At 41.3% G+C, this 15,744-nt stretch overlaps 1 protein-coding gene across 2 annotated transcripts in view; it reads right to left on the bottom strand.

Moving 5' to 3' along the window:
• LOC119554998 (tensin-3) overlaps window positions 1–15,744 on the bottom strand; it is a 32,696-nt gene that overhangs the window by 4,752 nt on the left and 12,200 nt on the right. For both annotated transcript variants that reach the window (XM_037866139.1, XM_037866137.1), the window contains exons 2-3: window positions 2,716–2,910; window positions 2,291–2,633 (exon numbers count right to left, since the gene is read on the bottom strand). In XM_037866139.1, the coding sequence (XP_037722067.1) occupies window positions 2,291–2,633; window positions 2,716–2,855 (483 nt within the window). In that variant the 5' untranslated portion in view covers window positions 2,856–2,910. The remainder of the gene's footprint in view (window positions 1–2,290; window positions 2,634–2,715; window positions 2,911–15,744) is intronic.

The raw sequence follows: 15,744 nt of genomic DNA, 5'->3' as shown, positions 1-15,744 counted from the left end.
GGCAAAAGCCGCCCTGCGTTAGGCAACATCAAGTGCATTACTGAATTACACTTAATCCCCAGCCAAAAGATTTCCACTCATTTTTTGCAATTTCCTCATTTCTCGAATTTGGTTGATATTGTCCCGATTTGAAGTTTTCCTTTTCTGCCGCTGGTTGGCATTTCTTTGGCATTAAGTGCATTCCAGCCCGATGCTCCAATAGGTAATGCCTTTCGCATCCCCCCTTGTTTCCTGGCAAATCATCAGCGTAAGCAGATTTATGCTCTGTGCAAAGTAATTTGCAAGCAATGAGAAATAGGCTACAAAGGAAGCTGGCAAAGGGAAAAAATGATTGCTCCCTCGACTGCCTCAGCATCATCCGCTTTTTTCTGCAATACCTTGGCTAATAGTTAATATTAACCAGCTGAATTGGGAGGGAGAGGGAAAAAGGAGCTTACCATGGAAAGAATTACAGAAAGAATTACAAACTAAAGCTTATTCTGTGATTACGAATAAAGTCCTTATTAAAAATATTGATACCTATGCGAAATTTAAAATAATATTTGAGTAACTTATCATTGGTAACCGATTTTCAAAGGGGGTCCCTCTAAATATTTTATAAATATATGTTTTTAATAAAATCACAATCAATTTAATTATATTTTTATACCAAGCCATTAACCCAGAGATGATAAGCATCAACAACTACGCCAAAATCACACAACTTTGCAGCTTGCCAAGGAAAGAAATTACCAAGATCATTAGGCTTCGGCTAGGACACACAAAACTGACACACGAATACCGATTCTCCCAGCCAATAAACAGCCAATGCCGATTCTGCACCACAGACGCCATATCGATCTCACATATCCTCAACGACTGCACCGCATTCCAAACACATAGACCTAGTAACTCAAATATAAAACAAGGAAGAACGCTATAGTCGAGTACCTCGACTATCAGATACCCGTTACTCAGCTAAAGGGACCAAAGGAAAATGGAGATATGCAAGCAGCAAAGCGAGATTGAAATGCGCCACCTACCGGCGGTAGACAGATTTAAGCGTTGTGGGCGTTAGAGTGGGCGTGGCAAAGTTTTTTTTGGATTAATCGATAGGTATTGACAAGACCAATACATTTCAGTTAAAATTTTTGATCTAGCGTGAAAATTGTGGGCGCCACAGGTTTGGGCGGTTTGTAGGCGTTCTAGTGGGCGTGGCATATTCGCGTAACAAAATTGCGCTGCGCTTAAGCCTAAGGAATCTAAATCTGAAATCCCATTTCTCAATCTTTAATATTTTCCAAGATATCCGCGTTCATATTTACGATTTTTTGAAGTTTGTGGGCGGTTTGTGGGCGTGGCAAATTTTTTTTTGGGTCAATCGATAGGTATTGATGAGAACAAGACATTTCAGTTAAAATTTTTATTCTAGCATGAAAACTGTAGGAGCCACAGTTTTGGGCGGCTTGTGGGCGTTAGAGTGGGCGTGGCACTCTGCTGAAACAAACTTGCGCTGCGTAAGAAGCTCAGGAATCTGCACGCCTAATCTCAATAGCCTAGCTCTTTTAGTTTCCGAGATCTCAGCGTTCATCCGGACGGACAGACAGACGGACAGACGGACAGACGGACAGACGGACAGACGGACAGACGGACATGGCTAGATCGACTCGGCTAGTGATCCTGATCAAGAATATATATACTTTATGGGGTCGGAAACGCTTCCTTCTGCCTGTTACATACTTTCCGACGAATCTAGTATACCCTTTTACTCTACGAGTAACGGGTATAACTATCTGATCTCTTAATTAACCCTTCATATGAAAATATCCAGCAAATTCTTAACTTTCTCAAATCAGCTAACCTGCTTCAACTCATTTAAATTGTTAATCTCCTTCTCTTCCCACCCATATGTAAAATTCTAGTTATTAAGTAAACCTGTAAATACAGTTTAGTCCGGCCGAAAGTCTTAGCAACTATGGCCGATTCCTCCCTGTACCTTAAGTTTTAAACTTTTGGCAACAGAGTACAATAAATAAATAATTATATTTTTAAAGAAACAATTGTTAACCATTAACCCTAGTTCGTGAGAAGATGGTTGTTTGAAAATGCTTTTACATAATTCCACGTTTAGTTACCCTTTTTATTTTATTTTTTCATAATGAACCTCCTCAGTTTTCAATAAAACGAAATACATGACGTTAAAACCTAAATATTATAACCGCCCAATAATTGCTACCCATCTGACAGCTTGTTAATATATTTTTATAGAAAGGGTTACCGATTTTTTACAGTGAACCCTCGCGGGACTTACCAGCGGCGGCTTATCCACCAAACGACGGCAATTATTCATTTCAGTCGGAGAATTATCCTCCTCGGAGCTGGGCGAGCGCAGATGGTGCGGATGCGGATGTGGGTGGGAGCTGGAGTGCGGATGTGGATGCTCCTGCCCAGACAGCTCCTGGACATCGTGGTGGCTGTGCAGCAGATGCAACTGCTCCACCGGCCGACGCTGGAGGTGCGGATGCGGATGTGAGTGGCTATGCGGATGCGGCTGCTGGCGGGGCTGGGGCTGCGGATGCGGATGCGTCGGCGGATGATGATGATGGAAATAATGCTGCGGCGATGTCGTTGTCACTGCTCCAACAGCTGCTTCACTGCGGTTAACAAATGAGCCCAAGGATTACGGAGAAGGAAACTTGGAGATGGAGATTAGGGGAGTCTCTTCTTTTTGCTCACCTGGCTGGCGAATCCTCAGCTGTCTCAATCAGCGTGGTCTCAGCTGTTTGGGATGAGGTCGAGGAGGCAGATGAGGAGGATATAAACGTGGCCGTACTGTGCTGTGGTTCCAGGCGTAGGCGTATATCCTGCATGGTCATTAATAATGGGTTTGTCTTCTATAAGGTTTTCCAATTCCTGGAATTTTCAATGCATCTGCAAAAAAAATTAATATATGATATCGAATTCCATGTTTAAAAAAATCACTTAAAGAATAATTTTAGCCCACCTAAAAATTACGTAAAGTTCCCACAGATCTTGGATTTACAAATATATCTATTTGTCATCTTATATACTGCTTTTCTTCTGCGTAAGGCTACAAAAATGTAAAGAGCTTGTTAAAAGTTGCGGCAACCCCTTTGAAAAAACCCAGCAAACTTTTTGCAAGAAACCCCTCTTAGGGGCAAGAACTTCGGTCACTTCTGGACTCTATGCTAATGGCATCGTTGATGATTTCTTGACTTATTCTTGCAGTGCAACATTTTTCGCCTCGAGAAAAAAGTTTTGGCTTTAAGCTGCTGCCACTTTCGAAAGGCTTTAAGCCTTTCTGACTGCAAACTTTGTGCCCACAACTTGCTGCTTATTGAATCTCTCAGCATATAAAACTATATATGCTTGTTTGGCTGCCTGTGGCCTGTGCCGATAGTTCTTGGGGCAAACTTTTAATGCGATTTTAAGCCTTTTGCTATTAGTTTGCAAATTGTTTCAAGATTTTCAGCATATTAATTTTTAAAGCTTTTTCGGCAGTGGTTTTTCCGGTTTCCACTGGAGTGCCTGATAATTGAAACCGAATGTGGGTTAAGGTTGAATCGGAGCAAAGGAAGAAGAATGGACCAAAGGAGGCCTTAACTTTGCCCCGAAGGTCTCGTCTTGCATCAGTTTTTATTATTCTCCAGCCTGTGCTGCACCACTTTACCCACTTTTAAACAATGAACAATGGCGATTGTGCAACAAAAGAGCTTGCAACACTGAAGGGGATGCAAAATAAAGGGGTGCAAAATCACTGGGCGGTGGTGTAAGAAAAGATGCAGCTGGAGGCGAAAATGTCGACAGTTGTTGAGATGTTCTTGGATGCTCTGTGATGCTGCTCTGCATTTAACAAGCATACGCCATGCTGGCCGGGCATTAATTTGGCCAAGGATGAGGAGTCGCAAATGTGCTGACATTTGCCGGCACCTCGAGCAGAGTTTTGCAAAGTGTCAAATGACAACAAGAACTGCAACTCGGATTCCTTCTGTGGGGGGGAGAAAGTGAGTGAGGATTGTGTCGCACATGTTAATTTGACTTGTCATACAGCAAACGCATCCACATGTTGTAGCTACAAGGATAATAAGCTACAAATATCTGCAAACTGCAGAGTGACAACATTTTGCATAGCACACTCTTGTGCGACTTTCAACCGGGAAGTTACTTACTCCGTTGCGAAGAAGACAAAAACACAGACTTAGTTCTGTGTTTCTGGCTTTGTCTCGATGGAAGTTAAAGTTTTGCTCAATAAATTTCACCAAAAAGTTGGGATTTTATTGCTGTTTGTTAGTGGTAAGCAAGGGGTTTTTTATCCGTTCAAGAAAACTGGAACTGCATTTCTGAAAAAAACAACTGCAGGGAAAGTTTATTCTAGTTGCTTTATTGTGAAAAGCTACCAAAGTTAAAGTTAAACTGCTTGGAAGTTTATTTACAAATAGATAAGGGGTTGTACCTAAAGGAATCCATTTAAAACCATTTTTAAATGAGTTTGTTTTTTTTAAAACAGTCTCCTGAGGGATCTTTATCTACTTGGCAATCATCTGGTAAACATTTGGACACCTTTTGGTTGCAGTTTTGGCATCTCTTATTGCCAAGTTGTTTTCATATCCCCAATCTTTTCAATATACTTCGCTTCACTCTGTTATTCTTTCGCTCTCTGGGAATTGAAATTTACTTTTATGGCACCTGTCCCTGTGTCTGCCGCCATATGACAACCTTCATATCCACATCCTCTGTGCGCTCCATAAGTTCCTATGTACTCCGGACTGTGTTAGTCCGCTTCCGCTCACATCTCGAACATTTCGCTTGTTAGTTTATTGAAATTGATATTATGGTTATATGCCACTTCCCACCATTACCTCTTCCTCCCGCCTGTCTGTCTCTCCGCTTGTATCTATTTTCATGGAGATTTTGCTGCAGAATTCATTGTTAAATCGTTCGGAATAGTTTTTTTGTTCCCCCTTGGCTTCCTGCAGACAAAGTTTGATTGTCATATGAAGTGTTGGTGTCTCATGTCTGCCGCTTGGGCTGTTTTTCCGTCCTTGGTTTCCCATTTGGGTTGTTCATATTTTTCGGTATAGAGCCCAATCCCTTTGGCAAATTGCACTCCAGAGCCGAACAGCGGAGTCGGTTCTTTATGGACCCCGTTTGACAAAGTCTTTAAAGAGCTTACGTCAATCAATGGCCTGCAATGGGTACATGCAACTAAAACGGATGTGGTTGCCGCAACAATCGCAATAACAGTAACCCACGAATGTCAACAGTCTTTGAACCCCGGCGAAAACACAGTCGCAGATACATTTGCAGATACAGATACAGTCGCGGAAACAATAACCTGGGTGGTCTTTTGGGCCGACATGTGAATTGTGGTAATGGAATACTCGGCTAACAACTCTAAAGAGCGAGAAATAACGGTACTGCCGCTTAAACAACCTCAAATGTTGTAGGTGCGCCCAGTGCACAGGAGGCTACAATATTTAAAAGACTCTTAGCAATGGCACAAAAAGTAGGAAAATCTGGCAAGGGGCTTCGAAGTTTAAGATACTCTTGTAAAAATTTTACTAGAATTAGCTATTTTATTTGAATAATGGAGAGTTCTCCACTTAATGAACATCTTTCTTATACCATATAAAATAAACCACCGAAAACTTCCGCTTCTGGATGCCATATACATAAGCCCCCTTATGATAGTGTATAAAATCGGCAGTTTAAAGAGCAAGAAGCCCAGGAAAGAGGGGCTCCGGTACATGGCATACCAGGCACGACAAACACTAAGCACGGCCCCACGTTGGGCGCCACAACCTATCACAAAATTTATGTAGCCATCAAAGCCAGCGGAGTTGGGCCTTCCAAATTGGCAAAGATACCAAAGATGCGGCTAAGGATGTGAGAGCGTGTGGCGGCCACGAATGCAGTTCAATTATGAATTATGCCAACAATTTCGCCTGACATGTTTGCCATTTTGCCATCGTCGTCGTTGTCCACGTAGCTGAGCCACTAATTAAATGCAGCTCTGTGGGGTCGATTTGTTGTGCTAATGCGACTCGCGTAATTACACAAGCCGCGGCGATGGCGACAACGGCGGCAACATTCCAAGACGAGCGTTGCGTGTGTCAATAGAACAGTGAGAAATGCTTTGTAGCCGCTTAAAGGAAGGGAGGACTTATCAGCTGCACTGGAACTAATATTGATATTTTACAATTTGATGGTAAACTTAAAGATATAAGCGGGGCTAGAGGAAACTTTGAGATGATACTTGAGGCGATGCAACATCTATAAAGTTCTTTAAAGACTCTCTTCCAAAAAGATGATACTTTAGTTGACTTAAGATCATATAATTCATATTTTTTGCCAAATGTTTTAAGGCAAGTATTTAAAAAAGAAAGTACATAAGTAGTTACTTAAATTTTTAACTGCATAAAATTTATTTTAATTTAATTTGATGAATTTATTTATATTTTTCAGAGTGTTTAGAGGCCTGAGGAGCTTGGTGCCCTGGCAGAGGGCTCCTTGGCGTCGTGTCTCTGTCCGCATTTGGCATGTGCAACAGCAACATCAGCGGCAACACCAACAGCAACAAAAAGCACAACAACAACAATGGGTTCTTTGTTTTGTTGTGGCAGCTCCTTGTTGCCAATGCCATTGTTGTTGTTGCCGCAATTGTACATTGACACCTCCTGGCTGCCGATGTTGTTGTTGCTGCTGCTTTTGGACTGAATTCAGTCTTCTTTTTATACCCTAACTAAGGTTATTTGAGAACAGTTTAGCCTTAAAGACTTTAATTAATATTCTAAAAATATTTTTTAACAAGCAAAGGGATATATGTGTGATGTATTTATATAATACTGTTAGTTAGGATCAAATCAAAAATGATCTTGATAGAATGAAAGTGATAAAACATAAATAACATAAAAATGTTCTGGAAAAACTGGAATCAGAAATACTGGTAATGCCTGTAAAAGGCATAGAGTTTTTTAAGGGTATGAGTTTTGAAAGGGTATTAGAGCTATGCACATCCCAAAGCGATCGCCTTTTTGCCGTATTTTTTTGTTTGCTCTGTCATGGCGACGTACATAAAATTTATGTCGCCTAAAGTGCAACTCTGACAATGTGAGCTTGTAATTTGTTGTTTTTGTTTTTGCCGTACTTGTGGTTGTCAGCACTTGGCCATGGCTATTTAATGATTGTGTCGTGCAAATACCAAAAAGCCACGGGAGAAAACCATCCTCCGCTCAAAGTCCGACTTCAATTCCGATTCCGACTCATGGGAGCCCAAGGAAACTGAGTCCCGCCGAATAAGACAAAGTCAGCTGTTCAACAAGTGAAAGGAGGTGGGGCGGGTGAAAGGCGAAAGAGGGCGTGGCCACGTCATGCAAATGCCACATGCAATCATAAATTCATATCGAGAAATGCTTTGAACGTCGCCATGGGGCGACTGTAATAATTTATACAAATGTCTGCGGCATTTGACTCGGCACTTGTCACCTTTGGGTTTCCCAACCTTTGACTCCTCCGCACTCCCTGAACTATACTATGTACCTATATATATATATAGAGAGAGAGAGAGACTGAAAGATAGTTATAACTCCCCCCAGGTGACAGTTCAATAAAAGTTATGCCAGTCTGATGACACAGTTTGCCACAGACGATGTAACCTGGGATGGGTGGAGGAAAGGTGATGCATTTTCCGGAGAGATTGAAAAACTTTTACCTCGTTGACTGTGAAAATGAAATATGTTTGGCTGCATTTCGGGAATCTTTGTTCTCCTTCCGGAGTGCCTACCAAAAGTTAAGTAGAGCTGTATCAATAGGTGGCCGGGGGAAAAAGGTTCCACAGATGACTTTTTAAATTGTTCTGGGTATTTGCTGAACCACTTTTGAGCTTTATACGAAAACCACATAAAAATGAATTTAATAATTGGTATCAAAGTATTTATATGTTACTAAGACTCCCCCCCCCCCTTTCTTCATTCTTTTTTACCATTTTTTTTGGAATGCCTCGTCTTTTTCCGGTGAGATGGAATTGGGTCCCGGGACAGAACAGGATACGGTAGCCGGTGCTCAGTGCACACAATCAGTTGATAATGATGCGGCAACGCCTTCTGCAATTTGGACCGTTAAGACGGGGCGAAAAGAGTTAAGAGCTAAGAGGGCTGAGAGCTAAGAGGGATATAGCCAAGATCCCGGCTAATGTCAAAGATGACAGCCCAGATGATGACGGGTACCGGGATGGGAATGAAAATGACGACGACGACTGATGACTTGTGTAATAAGTTGAAAGAATCTTGTCGAGAAACAATAACTCGTTGTTGCCTGGCTTGAACTTGAACTTCAGTGGTTGCTGCTGGCTGCTGGCTGGTTGCTAGTTGCTAGTTGCATGTTGCATGTTGCCGCAAACACAGCTTAATGATGGTTTTCATTCCGGTCTACCATTTTTTCCTTCTTTCAGCTCGGCTAGATCGCTCCGACTGACTGCTCTCGACTCTGAGCGCCTGTTAACTTGGCCATGAAACATTCGCAGCCCGGCCAGAAATTTCACAACCGGCATTGGGAAATTGCCGGCAGACGTTACAAGGGGGTAAAAAGTGAGTTCACCTCGCCGCTCTACGTGTTTTTCTTGTTTTCTTTTCTTCAGTGTTTTTTTTTTTTTTTTTTTTTCGGTTGCATCTACGCGATCTCTTCGGCTGGATTCTCTAAGCCCCTCTTAAGACTCTCCTTGTTCTACAATGAAAACTCGTTTTCCTCGCCATATTTGTGCGTGGCGGCGTCTTAACCGCAAATCCTTTTAGATATGAATTGAATTCATATATTATTTATGATCTGTTTATTTTTATTGTGCATGCCAGATGAACATCATAATGATGATTGGCTGCCAGGATAGCCAGGGGCTGAGGGTAAAGGGGGGCGAATGCCATGCCTGTCGCTCAGCCTGTCAGAAATGAGAAAACTTCTAATTGGAATTGCTAATCAAGTCGGGCAATTTTCGGTCGATTGCGCCTGGTACTATATCTTTTCATTCTCGCTGCGCATATTGCCTGGCTGGATTGATCGCACTAAGTGGGTTAAGTGGAAGCAAATTTCAAGATCAGTGATTCGTTATCGAAAGGAAACTTCTCATTGAATGAGACATACTGAAAGAACGAGGATGTGATTAGGATCTTGATGGAATATAGGTAAATAAATAGTATTCCTCATCTAATATTTAACTTGTCAAATTCTGTTTATCCAAAAAAGGTAGTAAAAACACAACTATCGCCATAAAATATATTATTCTTATATTGATGTTGGTTTTTCCCCCTTAGCTAATGTGGTGTATCCTAATATTAAATGACTAAAATAACTTTTTGAGGTGATTTGCATGATCATGATAACATGTGATAAAGGAATTTATATATTCAACAGCTGAATATAGTTTCAGCAATGAGTTAGACATGGATAAACCTATTTATCAGTTTTTCAGCATCATACAAATTTGCATTATTTTTCCCAACAACTATAGATGTAAAATGTTTGCCAAATAAACTTTAACCCAGAGTTTTCCTGTTTAATATTCCGTCAGTCTGGCAACCAAGCTGGCTTTTTATGACCCCACAGTTCGTACAACACCCCCACACATCCCGCCCTCGAGATGCTCTTCCCACTTTTGGGCTCTATTCTTGGCGGACAATATCCAGTTTAAACCGAGACGAGTCCACGGCCAACGGCGCCCCACACGACGATTCGCAAAGTAAATCGTTGGCAGCAAAGTTTTGTGCCTTGATTGCCTCACCTGCCCCATCCGCCCCACCTGCCCCACCTGCCCCACCTCGGGATCCGCGACCCTCTGCTAACTTGGCCTGTCAGCCTGTTGCCAGCAGAACATGGCCTTAATAGTCGGCCATGTATATATGGCTCATACTCGTCGCCGGGTTGGTTATTACAATTATTATTGTTGTTGACATGCCGCTCGACGCTGACAGCGGGCAATTTAGCGGCGCTCCAAAGGGGCTGGGGGAAAATTCTGAATGGAAAAGTCTTCGTGGAAAATGGGAAATGCTAGTCCCCAAAGTGGCGTCCGAAAATTGTTCAAAGCAATTGGACCGCCAAGTGATGGGAAAATGGATCCCTAAGAGGTTCAATCGATTGGATCTCTTCGAAGCGGCGGCAAATACTTCAGTTGCACTTGAAAGTTAAGAGCTTTTCCGGCTCAATTTTCCACGCAGCGTGAAATGCCACTTTTCAGTGACAGCTTGAGGTGTTTAACTCAAGCTGGAAAAAAAAGCGTAGAGTAAAGTTTTTTATTCCGCGCCAGAGAAATAAAGCAAAGCGTGGAATGCAATTAAAATGCAACTACCCAAGCGGATTATGGCAAACATATATGCACATATATTCAGATCCTGCCAAGTACTTAGCCCAGAAAAGGGATAAAAAGCAAAAGCGGAAGCTTCGGCAAAAAAAAATGATTTAAAAAGGGGAAAACGTTAAACAGTTTAGCAGTGCTTTCCCGTGCTCTGCTTTAATGATAATGAAGATTATGCCACACGTGATGGGGATTGGAGGAGGGGGGTTCGAGTTTTCTGGATGCAGATGATGTGTTGGGAGTGGAGTTGCATGATGATAATGTTGCTGCTGGCGCTATAATGAAATTGTTTCTGAAGCGTCGGTTTGGAAAAGTGCAAGGCTGCAGCAGCAGAAGCCCATGTAAAAAGGCAGAAGCTTCTGCTGCTCTGCAGCATCTAATGTGTGTGTGCTGGCTTATGTTCCCCAGTGTGTGTTAGCCCCTCTTCAAGTGGCTCTTAACGGGAACCGCTTTGCCTTGCATGCTGGAGAGGAAATTTCGTAAAATACCCTAAAGAAAAGTTGCTGCATATTCAGAAAAATGAAAGCATCCAATCGTAGTTGGCGGATACTCAAATTTCTAAAGTCTACTGTTTATTTGCTCTTAAACTTAAGCTGATCTATTATAGTAGAGAATTTCTAAGTTATTAAATTAAAAAAAAAAAGGTTTTTGAATTGCCATTTTTACCATTGTTTTCGAGTACTATTAAGATTCTATAAGTAAAATGTAAGTTTTAGACAGTCTACACTCTTTAAGAGTAGGCTATTAATCCATCTATGAATTTTACCCTGTTTATAATATTATAAAATTTTTAATTTATTATACAATCCAATTATGATATTATCTTTTCTGGCTGAAAAAGCAAGTCACATTAAAAATATAATATAATCTCTTAATCGTCTAATTACTATAAAGAATAGTTAGTTTTAAAATGGAAGGGAAGCTTAAGGTAAATATATCTATACTAAATAGTATTTTAGTAAAATAACACAGTCAGGCTTTTAATCGCTTTTGTGATAATAATGATTATAAAAATAATTATGGAAAATTTATTAATCCCAAAAAAGAGTATGTTATATGTCGATATAGGGATCTTGGGAATTTCCTGCTCGTTTTTGCTGCCTTGCATCTTCTTTTTTGCCCACTCGCGCAAGGAACTACAGAAATGATGTAAACAAATTTCAAGGAAAACAATTTGGATAATTACATTATTTTGATGAGGAGTTACAGTTATTACGTCGGTGGCCATGAGGGTCGGAATGGGATGATGCCGGTGATGAGCTGACGAGATCCACTGTGTGGTCGCCATTGACTGGCGATGGGATAATTGCAGGATTGCTGAATGGCTGAATTGCACGGCATGCAAATGAGCCCGTGTACTTAACCCTGATTCGGGACCAATCATAAAACACATTTGCTTTAATTATATACGGGATCGGAATCGGAGCGTCTTTGGCTTTAAGCTGAACCGAATTGCATTTTGGGCCGGCTTACATTTATAGCTTATAGCCTGGCAATAACCGCAGGCTGCTGCCAGCAACAATGTGGCATTTTCATTACGGAAACCGAAACCGAAGCGCTTCCACTTGGCCAACTTACACCTGACCAGCAGCAGGTTGCCAGCCTGGCCTCGATTCAATTGCAGCTTCAATTTATTCAATTATTATTATAAGCCATGGCCTGCCACGCCCGTCCATCCAGTGGTTCGGTTGAAAACGCCTCCGGACAATGGCCAGGCAATTGAAATTGATTTGCCGAAAATGCTCGGTGAAAATTGCCGGGTTGAGGCCGAAACAATTTCCCAGCATTTACATAATTTTCCTTTTGTTGCAACAGCGCGCTTCGAAAACTGAAAATTGTAAACTCTGGTTCTGGGCTGGCATCTGCGGTTTTTCCTCCCGGGCTCGTTACGCTTGTGATTTTTCCAATGAATATCGTTAGCATTTCATTAAGAGGCGGCGATATTGCGGTTACCCCGCTGCCAGGCCCTCCTAATCGTAAATATTTCGTGTAAATATTTATACATTTGTCGGACTTCTCGTTCTCGGGGGCAAACGAAACGCATAAACATGTCGATAAAGAATTCCCCGAGCAGGTTCTGTCTTCCGTTGCCCCTTCTGCGATTTTTGGGGAACCGAAGAGTGAGGATTGGGGGGATCTGAGAGATGGGAATCTGGAAATCTGGGGATCACGATGCCTGCAGTTGGTATCTTGCCGGTTTTGATGTTGCTCCTGATTTTGATGAACTCTTGGCATCCGCTGGATATTCGTTTCCATTTCGCCTTTGTTCCAAGCAATCCGGCTACCCAGCTGCGGTCCCGACTTTGATTGTCTTTTAATTAAACGACAGGCGAACAATAAAAAAAATGCTCCAAACTGGTTTCATTAATTTTCATAGCCCTCTCCCCCGGTGCAGTGTAATTTAGGTTCCCACTGCGCTCTATATCTTCTACCTGCCCGCCGGTCGGCTGTTATTTGCTTTATGGCTGTCAAATTTGCTGCTTATCGGGCGCTTTATCTAGATCTCTACCTGTCGTCATCGCTCTGTCAATAGCCACGAGTTTATTGGAGACTGGAGTTGCAGTTCCTCGGCTTATCTTATTAGAGCAAACGAAAATGCAATCCACTAAATACTCGGAAAAACCTTTAATTGGATGCAGGCCGTCTGATAAAGTTACTTTCGAGTGGGCAAGCAGCAGCTGATAAACTTGGAATTTACTTAGCTGCGAGTTTCGTTAGTTAAAAGTTTACAGTTTTCGAGGGTTGCAGTCACTCTTTGATGGTTCACTTGAGTTTTAAAGAGGGTATTTTAAAGGGGAATTCAGGGAAGTACTTAACATTTTGGAGGGGAATAATTTTGACCTTTTTATGGAGGCTTGGTTTAAAGAGCGTTTTATAGAAACTGGTACATAAATATATATACATATTTCAATAAATTTTGGATTATTTATTTCTAGCATACCTTACCAAAAATAACTACCTACACTCAGAAAAAAATCCAAGGCCATTGGGCTTGTTTTAAGCACATTTTCGGATGATTTGGGACTTATGATTGATTTATTCTTGATTCAAGAAAACATTCTTAAAACAAGCAAGCTCAAAAAATACTACCCGAAATCAGGCATACATTGCTCTTAAATGTAAGATTACTTTTTATTCTGAGTGCATATTTAAATATTTGTGTATTTTTCCCTTCTTTTACTTAACTACCTATCCTAAATTATTCTTCTGTTTGAGTTACTTGATTGCCAGCCGTTGGCTCGGCATTCCTGTCCACCTCTGTTTAATTTGTTGAAAATTAAAGTCACGCCGTTGATATAATTCCACTCCATTATGTGACAAGACAACTCGGCGATCCGAGTTCTTTTTTTCCACCTCCATCGTTGGTATTTGCGAGATTTGTTGTTGCTGCAGTCGTTTACCTTAATTCGCCTGTCCAAATTGCTATTTATATGCATCGCCCTCGCTTTTAATTTGCAGCGCAAATCACGAGCAGCCCCGCCAGCCACCGATCCTTCAGTATACTATATATATATATTTATATAAAGGAGGGTATGGCTGTAGGTTCACCTACTCCTCCTGCAATCGAAAAACAAAATCAACAGGTGGCGCGCATATTTCAACATGCGGCTGCCAAGCGAACCGAGCGAAATATCAATAAAAATGCCATTTGTTGCGATTGTGCACGGAACCGAGTCTGCGGAGACTGGGGAGCTGGATCTTGGGGCCCAAGAGTCTTTCGGTCTGAGAACCTCTGGCAGTCAGCCACACATAGATAATTTCCCCCACCAACCTGGGCTTTTGATGATATTTCTGCTCGGAGTGTCTCTCTTTTTTTGGCTCCGCTTAATTTATTGGCCACACTTTGCCGCTGCTGCTGATTCTGCTGCTCCTGCTGCATTTAAACGACAAGTGTTGCAAATAAAAAGGAAAAATTAAAGCGCTGCAAATTAGAGGTGGGGGAAGAGGTAGAGAAAAGCGGAGGTAAACGATGGAAAACCAAAGGCGACGTCAACACCAGAGGGTCCGAGCAAAAACGTGTTTGCAGCTAAAAACTATTAAAAAAGCGCCTAGATTGCAGTTGTTCTGTTGGCGGTGCGGTGGTTGGTGGTGCACTTATAAAAATTAAATTCTATATTTCTTTCTACACTTTGAATCAAGACAAAAAATTGCTTGTTACTTGAAAAGTGGGCTTTAAATATAAATTTTCAAGAACGAAGTCTTCTTGAAATAATTTCAGAACACAATATTCGTAGAAAAATATGAAAATTTATTTTCTAAAAACAAGAAAGAATTCTCTATTAAAACAAACAATTTAATTTCCTCAAACTAAGATTAAAACCTAATCGCCTTTGAAAAAAATTCAAGAAATAATTTTCTTAATTTCAAGGAAACACTTAGATTTTTTTATGAGTGTGCGCTGGTGCAGTGCAAGTGACTTGGTCGCGGTGGCTTAATAAAAGCAGCCAGGTTTAGGGTTAACATCCCAGCGCCAAAGGCCAAAAGTGCTGGCCAATGCAAACAAACAAACAAAAAGCGTTGCTGCCGCTGCTCGAGCACGCCAGCAACATGTGTAGTTGCTGCAAAAAGTCCAAAATGAAGACATGAGCCAGAGCCAGAGCCAAAGAGCCGGAACAGCAACAGTAACAGCAATGTCGACCTTCTTTTGTGAGGCCCAGCTGCATAATTGCTATGGCAACAGCTAACGAGTTGGGGTTGCAAGTTGCTTGTTGCTGGTTGCTAGTTGCTGGTTGCTGGTTGCCGGGGGACAAGTGGAGACCTCTCTCAGCTGACAGTTGAGAAATTAGAACGGTTTTTGTCTTCCAAATCACATGCACGTGTTGCTCTAGTCAACCCGAGAGTTGCTGTCGTCGTTGCATCCGCATCCTCGAATGATTGGCGGCTGTTGCAGGTTGCAGGTGCGTGCTGCAGATGCCTCTGCTGTTGCTGCTGCCTCTGCCGATGTTGCTGTTGTCTAGGTCAGGCTACAGCCAAAGCCCATTTGGGGCGAGCTTAATCAACGTTGTAATTTTGGTTTATTTTCTACCCTTACGAGGGGTAAGTACCTTTTGTAAAAGGATTTAAAAGGCCCGAAAACGCAATAAAATATAACAAATGGTTCAATTACCAAAGCTAATTTCAAAGTATTTTAGCAAAACAGAACATTTATATAGTGGTCTTTTAAAACCGTAAATATTTTTAATTGTTAAAATATTTTTAAATTGATCAAATGATTTTAACAAAATTAATAAGTTAATCCCTATTGAAATGTTTTTTTTTAACTCTCATATTTCCTTTGCTTAAAAAATTCTTAATCAGTCATTACCTTTAAAGATTTCATTCTCTTTCTAGTAAACATTTCTAAGCAGACACTTTCAGAACCATAATTTTATAAGTTTCATAATTTCCCCAAAAGTGTATCGCAA

The sequence above is a fragment of the Drosophila subpulchrella genome, chromosome 3L (assembly GCF_014743375.2).
Source record: "Drosophila subpulchrella strain 33 F10 #4 breed RU33 chromosome 3L, RU_Dsub_v1.1 Primary Assembly, whole genome shotgun sequence".
Lineage (NCBI taxonomy): Eukaryota > Metazoa > Arthropoda > Insecta > Diptera > Drosophilidae > Drosophila > Drosophila subpulchrella.
This window is presented reverse-complemented; position numbering and strand designations above follow the sequence as displayed.